This window comes from Corvus kubaryi, unplaced genomic scaffold (genome assembly GCF_017639235.1).
Source record: "Corvus kubaryi isolate FWS band 111438036 unplaced genomic scaffold, C.kubaryi_AGA036_p1.0 split1-37355, whole genome shotgun sequence".
In the NCBI taxonomy this organism is placed as follows: Eukaryota; Metazoa; Chordata; class Aves; order Passeriformes; family Corvidae; genus Corvus; species Corvus kubaryi.
In genome coordinates, this window is record NW_024582078.1 from 842,057 (window position 1) to 867,027 (window position 24,971).

The window sequence follows — 24,971 nt, forward strand, 5'->3', positions numbered from 1 at the left end:
ATAAGGTAGACTCAATGTTTCTTAAAAAAAAAAAACAACAAAACCAAAACCAATAAAGTGTATTTCATTGCAAATTAAATAAAAGATTCTTAATTAAACTCTGTCCTTCCAATTCAAATAAACTGTTTGGGATTATTTTTCCAAAATGTGGCCGGGCTTTAACACAACTGAAAATGAACAGCAAAGTGAGTGAAAAAGGAAACCACCTCCAACATCCTTTGGTATTACTGCTTCATTAGATGAGTGTAATTCAAAATAACAACAGTAAACATCTTTTCCCATGCATTTTTGCATGGTTTCCACACACACCTCAGGGAAAATTGATTCAAAACATGAAAATAATCTGAATAGGTAAAACTCTACAGTTACAAATAGAGCACAAACTAAAATAAATTGGAAATAAGTGCTTTATTCGTTAAACGTGGAGAGGAAATGTTTAATGTAGAAACCCCACTTTTCCAGAGACACAACCTTACCTCGTGCTCCCCTGTCAAAGCCCCACAGGCAACTTTGGACTCTGAGTTCCTGGAGACCTCGAAGGAACAGCTGAAAAAAATCGTAAGAGGAGAAAGCTGTGACATTTTGACAGCAGAATCAGCATTTTGGATCAAATCAGAGAACAAATTAGTGATTGGAACATTAACTTTAGGGGCTCTTAGCTATGGATGTGAACCAAGACAATTTTAACGACATCACATTCTTGATCCTGCCTGTAATTTTGTGGGCAGCATCTGCAAGATCTGAGCGTCGTTTCGAGACACACGGAACGCCGAGAGGGATTTCATTGAGTGCCCGGGGCAAACGGGGACGTCCGCCCCGCCCGTGCCCCGCCCGGGCAGCTGCGGCCGCAGGAACCCCCGGGCACGGTGCCGGGCACAAAGTCCGCCCCGGGGCGGGCCCAGGTCGGCGGATCCGCCCGGGCAGCGCCGGCCCCGCCCGGCCCCGCACCTGCCCCCGGGGCCGCCCCGCCGGAGTCGGGCCGAACCGCCTCGGGAGCTGCTGCCTGAGCCGGCGCCCGCCATGGGCGTGGGGTACGGGGGGATGCGCTGCATCAAGATCCTGCTCTTCATCTTCAACCTGACCTTCTGGGTGAGCGCCGCGCCGAGCAGAGCGGGGCCGGGCGGGCAGGGGCACCTGCTGCGGGCGCTGCGGGGTGCGGGGGGCCGGGGGGCCGGGGGCCCGGGGTCGGGCGGGTGGCACGGGCGCGGGTCCCTCCCGGCAGCCCTGCGGGATCGGCTGCCCCAGCTGAGGTTGCAGGAGCGCCCGGCCAGCGATCCCGGCTTGTGCTCGCTCCTACGGAGATACAGCTCTGCCTGGGGAAGCACCGCCTTGGTGTTAACATGACATTGCTGAGCAGAGACAGCATTTGTCTAAACTGATCATTTAAAGTAGCGACCATTTCCCCGGTAACCGCGCGGCTGCAGGAGGAGGCTGTGAGAAGTTCCCTCGGTGCAGTGCATTGAGCAGAACATTTCACAGCATCACGGTGCTTTTTACTAATGCCGTTTCAAATAGGGAGCCAACAGCTGCTACAAGTTCATCCTAAGACAAAGTCCTCGCATCACCCCCAAGAGATTTAGGGAATGCTGTGTCCATTCTCCCCTCATTGCACCTTTTCAATAGTCTCACAGTTCCACAGCCCAGCTGAATTCACGCTTTCTCTTCTCTCACTTTCCCTCATGCTCTGTTCTCCCTTCAGCTTTCCAGAAAACAATCAGCAATGCTATCGTCTTAAATGTCTTTTTCTTTCCTTCTGATTCACTGGAGTCTTTTTAAAAGAAGTCACAAAGTCATCCTGTTCAGCCTCTCCGGACCAAGCAGTTTTGGGCTTTTGTCTCCTTTATGCTTGAAGCACAGTTAAACCAAAGGCTGTTCCCTCTTGGTGACAGCGCTGCGCGCTCCGGGGACACAGTGCTGCTGTGCTCGAGCTGGAGGGGCAGAGTGATGCTGCCCAGCTGCAGCTGCAAGGCAGCAGAAGGACAAAGCTTTGTGTTATTTGTTTCTAAAAAGTGACAAGTACTGTGTTTTGTTATCTGCCTTTCGCTGAGATGGAAGGAACCATCTCCTCAGCTGACTGGGACATTCATCCCAGACTGCCAGGGGCACTCCACAGCCTGGAGAGGCCCTGGCAGCCTTGGGCTGCCAGCGGGGAGGTCCCCATGCTGTGACAGGGTGGCAGGGGACCCTCACCCTCTGCTAGGACACATCTGTGAGGAAAGCTGTGATCCCGAGCTCTCCAGCTGTACAATTGCCTGCTCTCTCGGCTGGTGGAGCCGTGCCAATGGATCAAGGGCCAGGGAATGCAGGACAGGTTAGAGGAGGCTGGCACGAACATGGGAAGCAGCAGGTGTTTGTGAGTCTTGTCCAGGTTGTGCGGGTGCCACAGACTGAGGCTCTGGGCCTGGACAGCAGCAGGACATTGTGCCTGGTCCTGAGGGATGCTGGAGCTGTCTGCAGGACACACAGCACTGATCCTGTGGGATGCTGGAGCTCTCTGACGGGGCACACAGCATTGCCTGGCAAGCTGATGGTCTGTCTAGCATGTGGTGAGGCTGAGACCTCCGACTGTAGGTCCTTCACCTCAAACAACATGCTGTGACACTCCTTTGTGACCTAGTCTTGTTCACATTAAAGGGAATTTTTCCTTGCATTTGACAGCATCTATCACTGGTTTGTAATTTCTGTGATCCAAGATACCTACCCTGTAACAATCCTTGTACCTCCTAGTTTTGGTGGGTGTCCCCTGCCCCACTCCATTTCTCATGGCAGTTCAGGCCAAGTTTTGATGATTAAATGACTGACAAGGTTTGAGAGTCACTAGTAAGTTCAGAAGCACCACTACACTGAAGAGCCGAAAGAAAGAAGTACATTGCACTGCAATAAGAATTTGTTGTTATCAGACCCTGGCGAGTGCTGTATGAATTTTCTGACAGGGCAATTCTGAGCTGTGGGATTTCAAGAAAGCAGAAGGTGCCAAGACACCTCTGTGATGCTCTCCAGCCGTTTGTCACTGCAGCCCTGACTGCTCTGTTTGTGTTACAGCTGGCGGGACTGGCTGTCATTGCCTGTGGGCTGTGGCTGCGGTTTGGTGGGCCCATGGCAGAGTTTGCTACAGACAAAAAGTCCCCAGAACTTTTCTTCATGGGTAAGTTACAGTGCTTGGGAGGGCAGCAGCCTTGGTTTCATCCTGGGGCAGGTGACACACCTTATGCATTGACTTATAGAAGGTCAACAATTCGTGGGCTGACCTACACAAACTGGACATTCTGGTGCTGCGTGCCATGTGTGTGATGGCTTTTGACCTTTCTCTGCTTGGCATCCACTTCCTCAGATCTAACTAATCTCTTCTCCTGGATTTGATCCAGTCCCCACATATCCTAAGTGAATTGTGCTAATACTCTCAGAATAGAAGGTGAGACAGGTCAGAGACTTGTGGGGCTCACCAATATATCCCTCCAGAGTTTTCTGTGCAGCTGCCAGCCAACAAAACAAGTGTTTCTTCAGAATGTTCCCAGAACCAGGAGAGCAGCAAAATTCTGCTGCAAAAAGACTGCTCCACAGTTCTCCCTGTGGAGGCCTCAGTGGGACTGAAGTGTCAGAGCAAATCCTTCCACAGCTGAAAAGTGAAACTACCTGGTGTTCAGTCATCTCAGGAACTGTTTGTCCAACCTGGGCAGGAGTCAGCTAGTTCCTGTGCCCACGGAATTGGGATTAGTCACATCTAATTTTAGCATTTAAGATAACTTTTTTCTCCCTAGGATTTTCAGGTGGGTTTTCTGGAAATGCCACCTGTGTTTTGTATCTATAGACACCCTTATATAGCAGCTGTCTAGGACTGCCAGCAACTGCAGTTCTCTGTCACTAGTAACTGCAATATACCTTTACACCAGAAAAGTCAGATTATTTCTGTTTAATACATCACCCCTGGAGATGGATTCAGTAAAATCCCATTGGTGCAAACATTTTTGCCATCTACAAATGCCAAGTGTGAGTGAATACCCAGTCCTGCCCTGTCTATCCAGCCACTCTGACAGGGTGGAAGGACTGGGAGTTGACCCAAAGTGTCCTGCAGCAGTTACCCATCACTCCAGGATTGTGCAGTTAGTTTAAACACCCCAATTCTCTCAGTGGAGACTTTGACTCAGATCCACCACAGCCCTAGGCCCAAGTTTCTTTAACATCTGCAGCCAGGCTAGAGGCACAGAACTGGCTGTGCAGCCGTGGGAATAGATGGGGAGGATGTTATGTCCAGCAATGTTTCCGCGGGATTTTGTGAGGCTGAATAAAACCATTCAGATGAAAACGTTGTTTGGGACCTGAAGGTTATTGTAAAATACCCTGCAGCACCTCCACTGACACAGAGAGCCAGGAAGTATAATATACTATTTCTCTTACATCTATGACAGCAGCATATTAGACCACCAACTTCATTTCCAGATCCAGTGTATACCTGCTGAATTCCCTGTGCTGTAGATTGGAATGCTTCCCTGCCTCATCCACTTACGTTCGTCCCAGGAGAGCAAACAAGACAGAAGGATGTTCTGGCCTTCAAAATCAAGTGCTGGTTTGTTGGAAGCCAGAAAGTGCTACATCCTGTGCTGTGAATAAGCACCACAGCTTCACAGTACAGCCTGGAATACACGGTGTAAACAAGATATTCTTTGGTGCATGTGCATTTAAATCTCCAAAAGATTTAGTCTGCTTCTGCCCTGAGTAGAAATTACAAAAGTTGTTAATTTTGGGAAGTCCTGGGGAACGTTCTTGTAAAAGTTTCATCAGATACCATGACATTCAGCTCTTGGGCTGCCACACATATTTATAGACCTGCCTGTTGAAATACGTAACTGTGAGAGGAAGTGCTGAGGAACAGGGTACAGAGATGTCAGAATTCTTTTAAACTTGCACTTTGGACTGGATTCTAAAGCAAAGGTTTTGCCCTTTTCCGTAATAGACACTGAACAAAGCATTTCTGTGAAAGAAAACCAAAGTTTTCTGCTGCCCTCCCTCCCTCCCTCGTTACAAATCCTGCTGAATGCTGTTGTGACTCCTGAGCATCTGATGGCGCAGCCGTGCTGAAGCTGTCAATAGTCTGGGACCAAAGCCGTGGTAAAAGGACAGTGAGAAGTTCAGTTACAGTGGGGTTTGCAGCAGACAAAGCTGCATTTGAAGGTCATGCTGAAGAGCTTTCCCTCACGAGGAGATTTCAGCTCGGAGTCCCCCTTGGCAGTTGTGTATTGGGCCTTTCTCAGAGTCTCTGGGACTGTTGTTTATTTGGCTCTATGTTTGCTCTCTAACATGCTTTCTGGGTGACAGCCAGGGTTTTGCATAGGAATTCTTAATATGGAACACTATGCAGCACACCAGGAGCAGCTGCCCTGAGGGCTGAAAGAGAAAGCAGATCAGCAGTATGACTTAAAATATAAGCATATAGCTATACAGCCAAAAATAATTTCTTTATCTCTGTTCCACTGATGGCTTTTGTGGCTCTTTGTGATAACCCAAGGCCCTGTGATCACATCAACTTTGTGTCAGTGCTTGGAACAACAGTGCAGGTGCATTTGGAGTTTGCTTTGCAGGCTGAAACGCCGTCTTCTGAAAAGCAGTTAATTTTCTTTCTTCTAAAGCGCAGCACATTCTGCTCTTTCTGTACCTGGATTAAGCTGCCAGCCGAATCTAACCAGCTTCTCTCTTCTGCTTCCTTGTGATGGTTTTTTTCCTGGATCTGAAATGTTGGGTTAGTGTAAAATAATTGATAATTCTATCCTTGCATTTTCCATTAGGCCAGAGTGAGTCTCCTTAAATAGCCCTGTTCTTTACCAGCAGTCCAGCTGTCTTTTCTGCCCCTGGAATGATTCGGGCCATGACTTGGCAACCAGGCCTGTTCATCTTTTCCAGCCACTGAGATGTTTTTGTTGGTTGGAGAACAGCTTACAGGCAGCAGTGCTGTGGGCAAGCACATATGTGTTCTTAGCTTTCTGTTGCTTGTGGTTTTGTGTTTGGTGATCCATATTCCCCACTGCAGTTTGCAGTGAAAAACCTACAACAGCAAAGGTTGGAATTGGAACTTTTTGACCCATGCAGCCTCTGACCATTTTACCAGACATATCTTACACTGCAGCAGGCTCCTAAAATTGGACATCCTCTCCCTGCAGCTCCCCAGCTTTTGGAGTTCCCACTACAGTGGGACAATATTTTTGTTTCTCCATCTCACAGTACAGTTTTTGTGTCTGTGCTTCAAGTGGTGAAGCAAAACTGTAGCTTCCCTGTTCGGCTGCAGTTCAGCTCAAGTAGAGTTCATAGATCCCTCTCTTAGCTGCACTTGAGAGAGAAAAAAGGAAAGAAAATAATATAATTTCAGCAAAGGTCCATAGCTGGCAGATACTTTTCATCTGAGCTGTCTGTGACACTGCACTGATCAAATGGAGAAAAAATCTGTAGAATTCAGGGAATTCCCTTGGACTGCTCATCCTTATAGAGACTCCTTTACCAAGACTGCCAAATTTTTTACTGTGCAGGAAAGTCTGCAACAGTCAGAAGGAAATGAGATGCTTGTGGGAACCCAAGGTGTCAGCATTGCTGTCTCACAATTAATTGGTCCTTAATTAATTCCTTGTAGTAGTGCTGTTCTAAATTTTAAGAATACCTAAAGCACAGTAGTACAGACCAAGTGCTGCTGAGTGCAAGTGGAGCATTTGTGAAGTAAAAACTGACATGGGGACTTTTTAAGGATCAGTTCCAGACCCCCATTCTTCCATCTCTGCTTTTGGTGGACAAAGGGCAACAAGCAGGACAAACTCTCTGTATTCCTAAGAAATGAAGTGCAGAGGGTCCCATCCCTGCCAGCAACAATAAAAGTGAAGGGTATGTACTCAACAAGCCCCCTCAGGAATGGTAACAAAACCTGGTGAACGCAAATGAATCAATCTGGGTGGCTCTTTCTCAGCCCTGAAATGTTGCTCCTCCTGCACAGCCAGAGCTCACAAACCCTCCTGCTCTGTTCTGTTCTCTTTGTTTCAGTCTCATGATCCAATCTGTGGTCCAGGCATCCAACAGGGCCAAAACAGCTGTGGACAAAAGTTTTAGGGTGATTGTGGCTTTTTCTTGGGGTCTGTGAGAGCAGGAGTGATGCTGCTGGCTTTCAAAGGTACAGTTAGATGGAGCGTGCCTTAGGATATGAAGTCATGTCTGGAGCTGAAGGATATTAGTAGTTTTTCTCCATAGTAGTGGATGCCCATACAAACAGGAGTTGGCTGGAGTTACATCCATGTGAAATGCAGTTCTCTGCTCCTGTGCCTCCCTTTGTTCTAGTTCTATTCATCTATTTTGGAGTCAAGCACTATACTCTTAGTCAACAGGATCTTCTCTCCTAAATCCATAACCTCTCAAACTCTGCCAGCCTTTAAAATGAAAGCTGTTGGCAAAACAGCCCCTGTGTAGAGATGTGATGCCACAAGAAGAGCATTAAATGATCCTGTCATCATATATTGGAGAGGCTTTTAGTCAGTACTTAAGACTTAAGTAATGAATTTGTCTTTCTTCCTATCATCTTGTATGCAGCTCTGTTTTTCTGCCACTCAGGAAGAGTGGTTTAGAAAAGGCTGATAGTGGACCTGAGTGGAAAACGGAAGCTGCTGCACTGGAAATTTGCTTTAAAAATATGACACCACCACTACCACCCCCTGAAAAAAACCTTTCTCAAAATGAAAGTTGTTCTAAAGTCCACAGTCTCTGTTCTGGATCATAAAACCTTGCAGCAGTTCCTAAGAGTCAGTATTCCCCCTGACAGAAAAAAGGCAATTCTGACCAAACAAGCTAATTTAGTCTAATGGAACAATCTGTCCATCTGCCTCAGGGTGATTGTTGTATATTTGCAAGATGCTAAGGTTCAGGAGGCTTTTTTTTTTTCTTTAATCACTTAAGCATGATAATGCACTTTATGCTTTTTGCCCATTAAATTGTCCCCCTGGGTGACTTCTCCCACCCTCCTCTCCCTGCTGTAGTTGTGTAAAAGCCAGCCAGTCCCACCCCACAGCAGCAGCTGAACCCACAGTTACCCCATTTCCTTCTCCTCCCTCAAGGCAGCTGGAAGCCACCCTGGTTCCTGCCCTCTGCTAGCACTGCTGTGACTGCTGAGCCCTGACAGCACCGAGTGCCCCGAGCTCCCCTCAGGGAGCACCCAGGCTCCAGGTGTCCCTGGTTCTGGTCAGGCTGCCCATGGCCAGCCCAGAGCTCACCACACCAACACTTGGAGTTCTCTGGAAAGAGCCACCTGCAGGAGGTGACTGGGGATAAACCTGCCACTGGTCCTGAGGGAAGTAGAGGCATCAAGGTGGTTCCCATTCCTGGATGCCTCCAGGATGTGGCTGCCCCATCCCTGGAAGTGTCCAAGGCCAGGCCGGATGGGGCTTGGAGCAATCTGGGATAGTGGAAGGTGTCCCATGACGGGGCTGGAACTACATCATCTTTAAGGACCCTTCCAACCAAACCATTCCATGATTCCATGATTCCTCTTGCTGGAGCAGCGCACCACACTCCGGGGTTGCCCAGGCTCCTTTATCATACACAGTCTCTGTAAAAGGAGCTCTACATGCATGAAGATGGTTCTACATAACAACCAAACCAGTATAACCCATTATAACTCCCATAAGGGAAATGTCCTGTGCTGTGTTTTGCTCTGGCAGAGCTGTAAATACACTTGGACTGCCCACTCTGAAGCCATTAAGAGGAAAGTGTTTTGTCTGCTGGAAAAAACCAAACCAGCAACCAAAAAGCCCTCAGGCTTGTTTTTGGGGTGTGTCAGTTCAAAAACATCTTCAGGAGGGTTTGGATTGAGCTGGTTCATGCACTCACAGGATTATCCAGAGTGTCCTAATCTTGAGAGGATTGCAGAGAATCACGAGATGATTTCAGAATACCAAATGACTGAGTATTACAAAGGCAGAAGAAATACAGTATCAACAAAGTGATGCAAGTGGTAACCGATAATGTAAGCAGTATAAACACTGACAGACTTTAAATTAGCTACAACCACACATGAACATGATCTTAGGCTCACTATCAGTTGCTCTTGACAACAAAGTGCTTTGCTTACTGCAGTCAAACAGGCATATGGATGTCAGAAATTAGGAAGAAAGGAAATGTGGATCCAGTTGAAAAATCTTAATGTCACTGTGTACATTTCCAGTGCACTCAGTGTCCTGAATGCTCTGTGGTTCTAGTCCAAAAGGGTGCAACAAAACTAGAAAAAGTACCAAGGCATTTGACATGGTTATGACCATAGTGTGCACTCTGAACAGCTCCCATATGAGGAAGTTTTTCCACACTATTCACATCATTAAATTGTAGAATCCATTGCCACGGGGTTCTGCAAAGTTCAGCCAGGGTAGAACAGCTCCAGCTGGCACAGGTGTGTTGCTGACACCTGAGTTCAGAGCAGTCTGTGGGGGTGACAGACACTGACAGAGCCTTTGGGAACAGCTTTGGGAACACACTTCGGCTTGAGTGAATTTGGGCCATAATTGTTTAGGGTTCTGGGATGCAAGTGAGCAAGATACGTAACAAGGGCTGGTGTTCTGTGGGAAAAGGAGGAACTGGACTGGGATGTTACATTACAGTGAGGCTGCTTTTAAATTGAAACTCAGGATTTGTGCATCAGCAGAAGCCTCCAAACTGGCTGATGCCTATAATGCTTTTGTGGTTCCGGGAAGATTAACCACAAAATCCCCGCTGAATTCGCACAAGACACTTAATCAGATACATCCATTATGCTCAAATTAAGGCTATGTTCCACTTCTCCAGAAATTCATCTTACTTTAGAGGCCTCTGCAGCTCTTCTCCAGTTCTATAAATGTATTTTATAAATAACTATACAATGGAAATTTCTAGTAACAAGCCTGTTTCAGGGGCTGTGTTTGGTGCCACACACACAACCGTCCCCGTCTGGCTGCTTTTTTCCAACTCCTACGTGTGTTTCTCATATTTTCCAAGAGTGTGTCTGTGCTAGAGGTTCCTTGGTGCTCTCCTAAGGGTTGGAGAGCCTCAGTCCTTCTGTGGAGGAGGACATCTGCCTCCTGGGCTGCAAGGAACACATAACCCCAGGAAAATCCCTTCAAGCCCTGTCTGGGTCCTGGGCTCTGCCGTCGCTGCCGCTGGGTCCCTCACCCCAAGAACAGAGCTGCTTGTTCTCTCTGTGGAGTAGGAACAGTTGGGGGTTTGTTCAGTGGTATTTACTCAGCCCAAAAGAGAGCAAAAAAAAAAAGGAGAATTATTTCAAATGGAAAGTGCCCGTAGCAGCCAGGTAAACAAGAAACCCATGTGAAATAAAGCCAGACAGAGACAGGGTGTGTTTGTCTGCTCCTGCTCTGTACAGTAGGCTCCAGGCAGGGATTTGTGCCTCAAACCTTCAGTAAGGCTTGGGGAAAAACAAACAAACAAACAAAAAGCAGCTCTGGGAGTGGATTCTCTTCCAGAGTCCGAAATCAGACCTCTTCCAGCCCAGGCTGATTCTTCCCTCACTCTTGATACACATAAAGATACATTGCAGCCAGTAAAATTCGTCCTTCTCTTCTATCTGGTCTAAAGTAATGGAATTCTGTATCATTGCTAATCACAGAGGTTTTGTTCACTTGGAAATAACACACAGAATACCTTGGTCCTTTTTAAGGTGCTTTTTCACACTTACAGATCTGCTGTCTCCCAGTACAGCCCAAGGAGATGTGTCTAGATATCCAGAGGAAACAGTATGTTAGGGAAGAGCTCTGTGCCACGAGCACTGAGGCTGATCCAGAGATCTGCTGAGTTGTGGATTTGCCATTCTTCACTACTGGGAGCCACAGGAGATTGCCAGATGACATTGTAATTCCCCTTGTAATTGCAAAGCAGAGTCTGCTAGAAAATGGGAATCCCTCCTGCAGGAATTTTCACAGGGAATACCCCCCAGTTGACAATTTCCTTTCAGGAAATAATGATTTTCCCCATGGGATGAATCAAAAAATCAAATATACAGAAAACCTGCTGCTTTATGGCTTTCCAAATTTGTCTTTGCAAAATAAAACAATGGCAGAAGAAGGGGCTTCCCCCTCTTACACTCACTACCTTACAGCCAGAAGGGAAATCAATTTGTTACCAGGTGTTCTCTCACTTGACTCACTGCTAAAAGGAGAAGTCTTCATTTCTCTTCACACCTATAAAAAGCTGTGTGTGGGGGTGGGTCAGCACAGCAAAACAAACAAACCACCACCCCAAAACCTCAATATTTCCTCGCAAAAAAAGATGAAGAGAATAGGCTCTGTCCAAAAATCCCCAGTCCTGTGACACGTTGTTTTTCATCCTCTTGTGGTTACAAAGAAGCCCCTATTTCCTCCAGAACCCCCTCAGTAATCAGAGCACTGGCTGTGTCTGCCTAAATCAACCAATTTTCTGTCGGATTTACACATGGATTTTAATCTTTGGAATGTGCCTCTTCATCCCTTTGCATTCAGGGGCTGAGAGTGATCTGTTTGTGGGTCCTGAATGCGAGTGGAATAAATATTCCAAGTGTGGGCAATCACAGATGGCAGAGCTCTGTCACTGGGGCCAGTTTTGCCCTCCTTAATGTCACAGCAGTATTCCTGCTCTCTGCATTCCCTGTTCTCAGTTTAGGTGTCAAACCTTCTCTCCTCTTCATTAGCACACACAGATCGAAGTGCCAGAATTGCAGAAATGAACAGAGGCAACAAGAGGTGAGAGGAAAAATTTCACAAAGGTCACCAACCTTTGCTTCCTTTCTACCTTGTACTTTTTCCCTTCTGCTGCACAAAAAGCTGCAGCTGGACAGTCCTCTCATCATTTTCCACTCACCAAAACAAGCTCTCTACCCTGATCTGACTCACACACTTCTTTTTGCCATGTTGAGCTTTGTGGTGAATCTTTTGTGTCAGTTTGTAGCTCTCAAACCTGTTCCATTTTGTGGCTATAAACTGTTTTTTTTGTTTCCCTGCTGTGCTGTAGATGCCAAGTTGGAGGCCATGCCAAGGCTTTGTATTTTACAATGGAAGTGCTGATGAATAGAAGCTGATTAAGGCTTTCCATCCTGCTTTTTGGGAAGGAATGGGTTTTAGTGAAGCTGAGGTACTTCTGACACTGGATACTATTGCAAGGCAGGGTGTGATATTAACACCACCCAATTTCTGGATTTGCGCTGGTGACCCTGACAGCTCTCAGTGCTTGATGGCTTTAGGTAAGGCTGAGATCCAAGGGCTGTGTGCCAGACATTGCCACCCTTTGTTTTTCTTCTCTCTAGAGAGTCTCATTTAAAATTTAGGTCTCTTCTTATTAAGAATTTGAGGTGATCGTGCCTACATTGCTGTGTACAGCCCACTAGGAAAAGAAATACCAGATCCCTGTCTTACACCATCCAGGATATTTCTGCATCTACTGCTTTGATATCGTTACGAACCGATTTAAACACAGAAGACCAAAGTAAACTAAGTCTGTGAATAAAACAGATCGAACCCAGAAAGGTTCGAAATATACCCAAAAAACATTATTAAAACCAAACAAGGTTAGATGTTTGGTGCCAAAAAATTGATAAATTTTATTTCATAGTAAAAGAGGCAAAGAGAAAGAAAGAGAAAAGGAAGAAATAGAAAAAGGGGGGGGGGGGGGGGGTGTCAGGGCTTAGGTAGAAGCATATCACCCTTCCAGGGGTCCCAACGACGTCTCGTTGCTCCCCTCCATCTGCTCTTCTTGAGGGTGAGGGTCCCCCGCTGCTGCCGCCAAAAAGTATAGAATCCAGGGAATTAATAAACGTTTTGGGCCAGGTGGTAACACCCCCGTGCCTCCTCAGTGGGGCTGCGTTTGACACTGCCCCTCGCAACACTGTGGATCTGTTGCATCCTGTGCAGTGCTCTGGTGCAGGGTCTGGGGACACCTTTGGGCGGGCCTTTGACAGGCCATGACATCTCCTCTGTCCTTCACGGGGATGCGGCTTCTCCCGGAGTGAAGGGCGCCTCAGCTGAGTTCCCCAGCACTGCAGAGGATGGGCATTCACTGCCTTGGACCAGAGGCTTTTTCACCACACATCCAAAGTCCCTCCTCCCGCCAGCCTTTGGTGCGAGGGTCTGTGCGAGCCTGGCAGCTGATAGCTCTGGGGCTGCGGTCTCCAGCCCGGAAGGGCTGGGCTTGATCCCTCTGTGAATGTATCCCCAGACCTGAGTCCCTTTATCTTATCTCGAGGAGTGAGCAGGGTAAGGCCTTAGTCAGGGTGTGGTAGTCTTTTCTGCAGCTTTTGTAATACAGTTTTGCTATAATAAGCAAAAGTCCTCCATGAAGATGTTTAAGCCATAAATTGTAACATTTCAGTCTGACAGATATCCTTCCTGGAAGTCATCATCTGCTGAGCATCCCTGGATGTGGGTGCTGGGAAACCTCTCAGTGCAAGCTGAGAAATAACTTGGCCCCTTTGAATTTTTTTTCAAGGTACTCTTCATGTGTCTCATGGAATATTCTGAGTTGGAAGGGATCCACAAGGATCATCGAGGCCAAGTCCTGGCCTCAGGACAACCCCAAAATCACAAGTTTCATTCCTGTGTGAAAGATTACATGTGTGTATATATAGTAGAAAAGTAAAAATATCTTTATTTTCGTGGAAATTTTAAGTGTCAACATTATTTTCCATCTAGAAATAGCTGGGTATCAGCAAGTGGTAGTCCCAGGCTGAGAAAGGACAAAGTGGGACGAACTCTCCTGAGCAGAAGATGGAAGAAGGTGGATTTAAACTCCTGGCTGGCTCAGCTGTGGGGTTCGGCTTTGTTTAGTGAGTGGTGCTTTCTTCCTGTAACACGCCTTAAAAGGGAAGTTCTGATTGAGGTAGTGGTTTAGCTCTGAGTCATGCGAGTGAAATGCTCAAGCTGTTTCTCTGACAAATGCAAACCCAAATCCCTGAAAGTGGTCTCACCCCCGACGCTCATTGAGCTTTGTCTTTCCTAGCTGCAAATACCAAAAAGAAATGGACCTCTCCTGTCTCCTTACTCAAATTTATCTTTGTGAAGTGGCCTGATAAATGATTACAGGGACGGGAGCAGGGAGTGACACACAGAAAACGTCCAGGAAACATCTTTGTAATTGCCCTGTGTTTGTTACCATGGAGATCTCAGGAAATGGCAGTGTTGGTGTTTCGCCGTTGAGCACCAGGTTCTGTACCTGAGAGAGGGTTTTCTGTCTTTTCCAATTCATCTTCCACGAGGGCTGGCTGACCTTTCTCCCCTGAGCCATAAATATCTTTGTACATCAGTAAAAACCAGTGCTGAGAATATGTGTACAAGTATCAGCCTGAAGAATGCTCACTCCTAGTGGTGGCTAGTCCTCACAGGTGGCTGATTATTAAAAATCCAGAAAACATGGAATAAGAACTGCCAACACAGTCAGCAGGCAGCATCCCCCCAGCACCACGGATACTACAATTAGTAGGGCAAAGCCATATTACCGGTAATTGTGTTATTGCTATTTAGCAGAGTCTATTTCTTAGTAGGAACTGGGGCAGAAGGAGGGAGGGGAGGAGAAAGATCACAATAAATGGGATAGATACAGAGACTGGAGAGTGATGTGGCAGTGAAGGCAGCAGGCAGGAGTTTGTTTGCCTTCCCTGAGCAGGCTGCATCAGCGAGGCAGAATAGCTGGATGGAAGCTCTGCACTCAAACATTGACTGTTTTTACATTTTCCTAGCAATTGCAAACTGCCATCTGTAAGATTTTCTAGTCTAGGTTACACAAGGCCTGCTAACAGCAAATTCCAGCAGCTCTGCTAACCCTGGGTCGGATTTTATAATAGTGTTTACACTGGTAACTGAGCACACTAAAGGTTCTCATTGGAAGTTTGGGTAGTCCAGGCTGGGAGCAAGGCTCGCTGTGCCCTCTAGTGCACTCTGCCTGCAGCTCCACTGTCCCCTCACCAGGGAGGACACGAGGAGAAGAAAAATGAAGCTCTTTTCCCCAGCAGTGGCTTGGCACAGCAGATTTCTGCACGTCCTGCACAGGGCAAGGGCTAGAATTATACCAACATGGTACCAGAGCCAAGGCACAGCCCCAGTGGTTGTGGTCTGGTGGGAGCTGACCCCCGCGGGAACCCGTGTGTTGCCTAAGCACAGATCAAAAAATGTACATTTGCAAGTGAGGAAAGAAAAACTGTGCTCTGATTTCCTTTTGTCCTAGATAAAGCCCATACAAAAAAATAAAAACAAAACCAAAAAACCTGTGGAATATGAGCATTTCTAGATGTCAGGTTACAGCTGAGGTCCTAGATCTGTATGGGGCTATGTTGCCATCTCCCATGTTCCTTTAAGTTCCCCCCTGCAGAGCAGTACAGCACATTTCCAGCCCCAGGTTTCCCAGAAATAAGCCCTCTCTAGCCATGCCTGGGTTTTCTTGCCATACATTGCTTATTAAAGAGGTGTAAGGGAGTTCTGGATGGGTTTGTTCTTCTTGTGCTGAGCTGTCCCTGGGACAGGAAACTTGGAAGGTGGAAGTCACAGATTCTCATCACAGAATATTCTGAGTTGCAAGGGATGGACCAACAAGGATCATCAGGTCCAACTCTTAAATGAATGGCCCATCCAGGAATCAAACCTGCAAAGCTGGTGGTTTTAGCACCATGCTCTAACCAACTGAGCTGATCTCACATTGTCTTATTTAATTCTCCAAGAATTCTGAGTAAAGCATTGCTCTCTTCCTGTGGTCAGAGAACCTTTTCTGTGTAACCAGTTTTGTGAGAGCCAACGACCTTGTTGGCTATAAGTGGGTGGGGTTGATGAAATAGGTAGCAGACTTTGGGGAGAGAAGCCTTCTCAAATTGTTGCCTGGCCCTGATTTTCCACAGGACTCTATGTACTGGTGGGAGCAGGGGCCATCATGTCGGCAGTCGGATTTTTCGGGTGCTGTGGAGCAGCGCGGGAGTCCCAGTGCTTAATTGGAACAGTGAGTAAAAGGTTTCCAGGGCCTGGGCTGTGCGGGAAAACCATCCAAAGCATTCAATGCTTGGTGTCATTAATGGAAAGATCTTTACATTACACCTGAAAGGTCTTATGTCCTTTTATTGGCTAATCCAGTTTCTCTGGACTCAGTAGCCACCATGCTACTGCAGAGCTGGCATACATGTGGAGGTGCCCTTGTTTGTCCCTTGTGATGTATTCCCTGGAATTACCCTCTGATTTTCCTGAAGCTCCCTCTGAGCCACATCTTTGCTATTTCCCCTTTGTTTGAATATGACAAGAAATCTGCCTTGGCCTCCTCAGTAGCTTTAGTTCAGGGTGGGGTGTTGAGGCCTGGGGAGGACAAGGGGCTGGCTGTCAGCCCCTGTGAACAAGATACACTCATGTGAGACTCTCTCCTTCCTCTGCAGTTCTTTGCTTGCCTGTTGGTGATATTTGCAGGTGAGGTCACTGCTGGAGTATTTGCCTTCATAGGAAAGAAAGTGGTAAGTAGCAAACAGCCTCTAATGTCATAATGGGGTAGTTAGGGATTCCAGTGCCCACGGCTCTTCCATAGGAAAGCTTTCCAGGAGACTTCCTAGGAAGACTCTCTGACATTCTTATCTGGAGCCAATGAGAGCTTGTGTTATCACAAGTTCGGAATAGGATGAAGTTTTTGCCTTCTCTGTCCAAGAAAAAGTGGAGGTGTGGTTCAGCCTTGAAGGAACATCAAGGGGAACTGTATGAAAAGAGGGTATTGCCTGGGAAAAAGGCAAACAAATTCAGACACTGGACTTCCCCAGCTGAGAGGGTTTAACCAAAGCACAGAATAGAGCCTATGAACATTCTGACCCTTTGAATGCCACCAGGCCACAAACCCTCCTGGCTTTTGAGTCATCATACCTGTTTACCAGGCACAACTTTTTGCCCTGGAGGTTGAGGACACAAAGTGAAAGTCTTGGATTGGGGGTAAGACTGATTTGCAGCTCACTGAGAAAGTCTGATTTCTGCAGGCAATACAGGAAGCCCAAAAAATCTATGATGATGCTTACGAGGACTACCTGAAAAACCCAGTGGGGAAGGTCAACAGTACCATCTATCGCTACCACGTGGCTGTGAGTACTCCTCCACCTTAACACCTCACTGCACTGCTCCACTGTCACACTGCCCATCAGAATCCAGAATTCCTCCCTCTGAGGTATGGAAAAATAGAACTAAATGTGCTTAAAATCAAGTCAGAGGCTCTGACAACCCTGAGAGTTTCCTGAGGGCTCTGTCGGAATTCTGGTTTTCGGATCTCTACATTTGAAAGTGCAATTAGCCAAGCTCTGAAATTTCTGATGCTTCTGGTCTTTGTGTTCAGAAGAAATGACTGTTATGACCCTTCTGGATATTGAAATCCACGGGCAAATACTCGCAAATGCAGAGAGAGGGAGAAACGTCTGCATCCCTCTGCATCTGTCAGAGAAAATGTCACCTGTGACCTAGAACCTACAGTGGGGCAGATCCTGTCTCTGGTTGAACTATGTAGGTGAAAGACCAAAAGCACATGTGTGACACAGTTCAGGCCACCCAGAAAGCGAATGTCTGAATCAGAATTACAACCTGTGACTTCTTGAATCCTATTTGTGTCCATCCTGGATCTACACTGCCTCCCATGGAGAGCAAGCCCAAGCTTTGTTGCTCCTTACAGCAATTCCCACGTTCTTTAGAACAAACATTTCACAACCTCAGACCCTTTTGTCCTTCTCCCATAGCTCTTATTTCTGACCCAAAGAGGAATTCCAAGCATTTTGTGGGAGATAGGCAAACAGGAAAAACAAACCCTCTGAAACTCTGATTTATTACTGCCTCCAAAGCCAGCACGATGTTGTGTCAGAAATAAAATTCCAGCATTCTCTGCTGTAGCTTTTGTGCATTGCCCATAATTCTCTATGTGATATTTGAACTTTCTGCATTCTCCCTTTAACAACTCCTGTTTTCTTGCAAGCCAGGGATCTGCTTTTCCCAAATCCACTTGTTTGCTTTGTTATGAAATACCATAATAAAAATCCCTTCTGGACATTGTTGTTAATACAAATGTGGCTGTTTGCTGTGGCCTCAGACAATTGAAACTAATTTTTGAGAATTCTGTCCCACGCAGTTGGAACTCTACCAGAAACAGCAGTTTAAATATAGAGAATAAGGTTATTACTTGATCTGTACAGATTCTTTTTTTTTAGTTGTTTATTGTCTCACTTTCAGTATGAAAGTAATAACTGACTTTCAGTATGAAACAGTCTGTGGTTTTCCCCTCTTTGATCCTTCATCTCTCTCTCATTCAGCTCCAGTGCTGTGGTAAAGGTAATGTGGAACAACAAACAGGATTACCCTGTCCAGAGAACATCCAGCTGCCAAAGGCAAGTGTCCTCTGTCCTGCTTGTTCTAATCACTTTTCCTGTCAGTTCTTTAGTAAAATTGGAGACATTCTGTTAGTAAAAGAAAGGAAGAAGTTCCTTTTTACCTTGCAAATGCCAGCATGAAATTCCTTATGGAATGGAGCAGAGTGGAGGCAGAATGAAGCTGGAGGTCATATTGCCCTCAGTTGTGACGCCTGTTTGTGGCATTCCATGGCAGCTGAGACAATATTACATCATCTGAAAGGAAAAGGGAGAAGGAGGTAACAGAACAGGACCCCAAATTCCCCGTGGAGGCCGAATTTTGCAAAGTGCCCACCTTAGTCAAGCATGGAGCCTCCAGACTAGAAACCTCATTGGTGTTAAGAAAGATATTTCTGTAATTTCTGTCTTTTCTCGAATCTGCTTGTGAGTACAATGTCAAAATGAAGCACCAAACCTCCTGATTTAGCATGGTCTATTATATAAAGGAGTTTAAATTTAGGGAAAACCGAGTGTAAGAAAATTACTTGCATGTGTCAGCCTTTCCAGGCAGGAGGTACAGATGCCTCACTAGAAAATGGAAGATACTGGAAAATTACCAACAAAACCCAAGGTTTAGATTCAGGAATTAGAATGGTGACTGCACTAATATTTTCATGTTTATCTGTTGCTCAGTAAGAACAGCTGATAGAATTGATTGAAATAAAGATTTTCAGGAATAAAAAAATATTTTAATTTTGTTTTTAATAGGACTGCCTGGTTGAAATTCAGAATGTAATTGATACTAATCTGCGCTTAGTTGGAATTGTTGGAATTGCAATTGCTAGCATCACAGTGAGTAAATCCATGTTCTCAAATCTCTCCTTGAGCCCAGTACCCTGTCCTTTATTCCAAGCTTTGTGGAAGGTATTTTGCAGAAACTGGTGAGATTCCTCAATTCTTATCGTTTCCAGTGTGTCTTCTCCCTGGGAATTGCCCCCATCAGTGCAAGCAGAGCTGGGTGACTGCTTTACAAGTTCGTTTTGCGTCCCTAGAGAGGGTCCAAAGTAATGGTAATCTTTTGTTGCAATAGTAGGAAAGCAGAGTGCACATGAGCCAAACTGAAAAGCAAAAGGCTGTAGCAGCATTTAATATATTCCAAAACAACTGCAGGCTGATGCTTTAAATTCTTTAGGATACATTCCTTAGTTTTCATAGGAATAGAGAGTACCCACTAGAGCTGTGACCAATAGATGTCACCCTGTCCCAAGGACACAGCAGGACCGGCAGGCTGGGGCTCACCAGGCTTTAGCACAAAGCTTTTTCCAGCACGTCTGTGCCGTGACTTCCTTCAGACTCAGACACCAGCAGCATGAGGAACCATAATATTAGTAAAGAAACACTCCTTTAGCTGCTGGGAAGAGCAGGACATTCACAGATTTATGTGGGCAGTGAAAAGCAGCTGAAGGGTTTCTGCGAGTAACAGAAACCATGGTGTGTGGATGGTGTGTGGATTAAACAATCCTGGGGTTTGTATGAAACATGAAGGGACTCAGAAATACAGCCAGGCAACGAGGGTGGGACAGAGTTCAATAACATCAAGGACACACCAGAACCGGGATCATCTCCCCTTGGATCCCCACCTCAGACACAGCAAAGGTCCTGAAGTGACCACAACCTCTTCAGCAGCAGAAATGCACCTGCACAATTTTCTGTGCTTGTTTCTGCCACTTGCAGGGCTGTGAGAGCTCAGCTGTGCCCGTCCCTAGGGAGATGTGTGGGGAGGAGACATGAACCCAGTGCTTTAACTGCCCATCTCCCACCCTTAGCAGTGCAGCCACAGGAAGGAGCTGCTTTGGAGAATCAACCTGTGGCAAGAAAGCAGAGCCTCTGGCAACACCCACTGTTCTCTGCTTTTATCATTCCTTCTAGGTAACAAGTTTCCTGACATGAGTGGGGTTATAGATTTAATGTATAGTCTTGCTCTTGAGCACAGGAACTATTAAGAGCTCAGCACCAGTTACCAACGACTCTGGAATCACCCTCTGCTCTTACTCAAATGTGTGTAATATTCCATGTAGAAGCATTCTGAAACGCAGAACCTTCTGGTGCAATACTAGGATACCACCAATAGTCACAGTTATGATGTGACTTAAATTGATGTTAATAACATTAATATTTGGGGCAGCTTGCCCAGACATTTAGAACAAAGAGCAGTGAAACCAGTGTGAGCAGATAAAATCAGTGAAACCTCTTCCATGTTTATTGTCTGATGTTTTGGGGTTTGTAGATGGAAGCAGTCACTACTCTGCCATAGGGACCTTCAGATTGTTCTGATATGCAAATTGTTTTATAATTGTTTTGTAAGTGGATCCCTAAATCACATCCCTTCTCTTCTAGATCTTTGGCATGATATTCAGCATGGTTCTGTGCTGTACGATCCGTAACATGAGAGAAATGATCTAAAACTGTCACTGCACAACTATGCCCCAGGAGTTCCAGACTAAGCTTACAAGAAGTGCTCTTCTACCCAATTTAATATTTGTAATGCATTTTAATCAGTGTTTTAACATACTGAGAGGAAAATATCCCATTAGGTGATCAGGTGAATTGTATTAGTTACAGTAAAACTGAAGTGAACAAAAAAAAGGGGTTTAAAATGTCCTTTTTAATGAAAAAAAGCAAAGGTGCATCTAAGACTAATTTGATTTTTAATGTATGTATATGTACAATTAAGAGTTTACACATGTATAGACTTTATGTAAGCACATGCATCTCTCCCCTTACAAATACATGTGCATGTGAGCAGGTCCCTGGATGTGCAGTACCTTGTCTAGATAAGTATGTGCAAATGGCACATGTTGTGTGTGCATCCAGAGTGTCCCTGTGCAGGATGTGCACCTCCCACAGGGACACAGTGCTTGGAACCCTCTCACACTGAGCCCCTGTTTGCCAAGAATTAGCAGAGGAACAAATGCCATTGTAAAATGTAAGACCTAGGATCCATTTTGTGACTTTATTTTCCAAAGCCCAAACAGAGTAGAACTAATAAAATTGGACTTTATTTAAAAAAATAATTATTGCCTAAGGGCCTGCTCCAGCAAACTTCAGTTCATGTGAGTAGACCCACTGACTTCACTGTCATGCAGAGACTGCGTATTTATTTTTTGTAGGACTGGACCCTTCATGCAAATGCAGAAAGCTCTGGGGGAGAAAACATGTCCAAGGAGATCCAGGCTAAAGAAAGAGGGGGAAAGAGGTGGGAAGCTGGCAAGACCAGGCAGTCATTTGGGACCAACTGCAGTGCAAAGTGTACTTAAGCTTCCCAAGCTAGGCTGAGATACACCAAAAAACCCAACTGTGAGTTCAAGGGGCCACTGAAATCCACATTCAGCAGCCCCTTTTCCCAAAAGCCTCACTGTGGCTACAAACTGGTGCAGGAGTGGAGCCTAGGTCCAGAAAAGCAGCCCCTTTGTCAGATCTCTGGAGAATCTAACTGGCCTGTGGAAGCCAAACAAAGAGTGAAAGTGGTCAGAAAAAGACACGCAGCACTTTAATATCCTCAGTTTCTGCTTCTGTGACTATCACAGCTTCCACGGGGCTCTTACCTCAACCTCTCGCCCTTTCCTGGGGGCGGAAGGCAGGAAAGAAAGATGGGACATTTTTACAGAGCCATGAAGTAAGTTTTCTTACTGGCACCTTTATTGCATGTCAGGTATAAAAATTACACTGTGTGCTTGAAATACCTCAGGGCTTGCGTTTACATAGTTTGTTTCTATATTTTAGTTTTTCTATTTGTCATATTTATTCATAAGAGAATGTTCCTTTTGAACCAGGCTAGAAGGGAGAAAGGTTGTCCCCAGAAAAATAAATTACATCAAAGGCTCAGGATCTCTTTAATTTTTTAATTTTGAGATAATTGACCATTTCAGAGAACAGCTTTTCACTAACTATACCCCCATAGCAGCAGATCTGGTGATCACCAGTTTAGATTCCTGATGCAGTTGTTCCATACATGATGGGGAGAAGTTCAGTTAAACTACACATTGCAATAGTCCAGTGTCTAAGAGGCCTTGGACTTCACAAGTCATGGGGTCTTTGTTCCACTGAAACACAGTGGAACAAAATGGAATTTCAGGAAATACGTGTATTCTAGTGCACATTTGTGTGGGATATATCACCCATTACCTATTATTTATTTTTTATCTCTTATTCCCCAAAGAAACTCAAACTCCCATCAGTTTTCTGTCACTTCAGGATGTGGGGTAGTGCTGCTCCTCCAAGTATCTGATTTAGTTGACACATCTTGCTGCCTTTTACACGGATTTCTCTTTTCCAATCTTCCAACCACGAGCTGTGGCACTGCACTAAGAGCTGGGCATGGCAGGCACTGCCGACTGAGCCATGCCCAGGCTGAGCTTTAGGCTGGCAGGGACACATGAGATCACACACCAGGAAAGAGTCAGGCTCATGTAATTCTGTCACAACTGATTAGCAATGGATGTTAATTAAAAACAGGGCCTGGGACCTCATTCTGCAAGAACCAGAACAGGAAACAGCCCTGATCTGCTGCTTGCTCCTAAGAAAGGCTCAGCTGGGAGAATGGCACTGGCAGCAAATTCATGAGGGTTTCAAGCTGAAACTTAGAAATTAGTTTAACACAGCAGCCAGCAAAGCAATTTCCTGGCTCCCAGGTGCTCCTGGCTGTGTCCCTGCAATGGTTCTGCTCTGAAGAGATGATGGGGTAGTGCCCAGCTGGGGTGTGTTGTCCCAAGGTAGTAGTGGCAGAAAGAAGAAACTCTTGTAAAGTATAATTTTTACCACTCAGAGCAAGCCAGTTTTCCAGGAAAATCAGTAAAAATAGCAACACAGCCAGTGGTTCAGGTTCCAAGATTGTTGCCCTACAGGGATAGAAACTGATTGCAAATAAAGCAATTTCCTTCTGTTACATTCCATATCATAATGACAGTATTCTATTCATTTTAAACACATCTACACATAATTGGGTTTCGTTCCTCAAATTCATAGCACCAGAATGTAATGACAGGACCAGAGTTTATCTCTTTATTTATTATTTCTTGAGTAAGTTGGAAGATACCCACTCCTGCTTTGAGATGCACTGAACGCCAAGGCAGCTTGCAGAACCTGCTTTTGCTTCCCCAGCCCTCCACTCCCCCAGAAGTACAAAACCACCCCCGTGCCTTAAGAAAACAGGAAAAAGTGTTACACAAAAACCTGTAAATTCAGACTTGAACCACCAAACTTTATGCTGAAGTGTTTTGGGTTTGTGATTAGTTTTTTCTTCCTCTAAACAGGGCATTAATTTTCTGAGCATTCCTGCAGAAGCTCTAGGGTTACTGTTATTTAGGTCTAGGGGATACTTGCACTGCATACCAGGAACAGGACAATACCTGTTACTGGTTTCGTTCTCTAAGTTATTGGTATAAATTAAGCTGGAAATCAACATGTTATTCATATACTAGTGCCTTTAACAGAATCCAGGTATGAAGGTCTTTTGTAGTTTCCTGCTGTTGTGAGGTGCTTAATATAATTGCAGTTTTCTCTGCATCTTAGTAACTGAAGGTATTTTTTAACTCATTGGAAGAGTTACTGCCACATAAGGCAGCAAAAATACCCATTTATCCCGTCCCTGGCGCCTGTGTCAGAGGAAAGCGACAAAAGATCAGATCCCTCCAGGTGATAATTCTGAAAGCACATCAAACACATTTTCTTGTTCTCCTGTCAAAGTTTGTTCTAAAGCATAAAGATGTAAGTTGCTGATGGCCTTATTGTGTCTCTAAACATCCCTTATTCACATTTCCCTTGTCTAATTTTTCTAAGTAACTGATTTCAGTGGGAGCTTCCTTTGTCACAGGGAAACCTCAGCCAGTTTTGGTACCTCTCAGAGACCACACAGCAGCTGATGAAGCTCAGCCCTGTGACATCCCTACAACGAAGAGTCGTATTTCACTTGTCTTGATACTGATAGTTTTATAACAAAACACGTTTCATGTGTCTTGAAAAAGAAATTGAGTTGTCTTAAGCCCTCAAATGCTGTATTGTACAGCCTTTGCAGGCTACGGATTAACAGCATACGATGCTGTTCATAGAAAATGTACATAAATAAAGCTTTTCAATCTTTTTCCTCTCTATTGGTGCTCCAGCCACGAGGTTCTCCAAAACACAAACCACTTTCAGGATAACGTGTATGGTAGAGCATAAATTCTGATTTTGGTCAGAACTGGTTCGTGCTGCCAAGTCTGTGGCAGAATTACCTCTTGCTTTGAGAGAAAACAAACTTAGCTCTGTGGCTGAAATTAGCTTTTGATTCCCTAGGATGTGTTCCGAAGTGGCGTTTTGTGTCTTGAATTTGAAAGAACTGCCTAATAAAAATAACCTGGAATAAACGACTCCCGGAGAGAGCTCGATGCGCGCGGCCAGAGCCCCCCCAGGCCCCGAGGGCACCCCGGGGCTGCCTCCGCCTCATCTGCTGCATCCAGGACACCGAGTAGGCTCCAGTTGACGGAGCAGCCCTCGGCCAGCGAGGCAGGCAGGGCCCCGGAATGGGGACCGGGACGCGGATCGGGACCCGTCAGGATCCGAACCGGCACCGCTGGAATTCCCCTCAGGCACCCGCGTGCCCGGGATTGGCTGCTCGTGCTGCGGGTGG

General features: G+C 45.8%; 1 protein-coding gene and 1 long non-coding RNA gene across 4 annotated transcripts; one reads left to right on the plus strand and one right to left on the minus strand.

Moving 5' to 3' along the window:
• Nucleotides 1-357: 357 nt before the first annotated feature.
• Nucleotides 358-18,780, minus strand: LOC121657581. The gene is made up of 3 exons (XR_006013667.1): nt 18,660-18,780; nt 18,448-18,580; nt 358-546 (listed from the first exon to the last, which is right to left on the minus strand). It is a non-coding gene; the product is annotated as an uncharacterized LOC121657581 (long non-coding RNA).
• TSPAN2 (tetraspanin 2) lies at nt 933-24,711 on the plus strand. 3 transcript variants are annotated; one of them, XM_042013445.1, is made up of 8 exons: nt 933-1,089; nt 3,043-3,145; nt 15,854-15,951; nt 16,376-16,450; nt 16,958-17,059; nt 18,269-18,343; nt 19,073-19,156; nt 24,638-24,711. In XM_042013445.1, exons 1-8 carry the CDS (start codon nt 1,021-1,023, stop codon nt 24,686-24,688), a joined length of 657 nt encoding a protein of 218 aa, XP_041869379.1. In that variant the 5' UTR covers nt 933-1,020; the 3' UTR covers nt 24,689-24,711. The 3 variants fall into 3 exon arrangements, with proteins under 3 accessions (XP_041869379.1, XP_041869378.1, XP_041869377.1); XM_042013444.1 differs by having other exon boundaries at nt 934-1,089; nt 20,702-24,711; XM_042013443.1 differs by having other exon boundaries at nt 934-1,089; nt 24,177-24,711.
• The last annotated feature ends 260 nt before the right edge of the window (nt 24,712-24,971 follow it).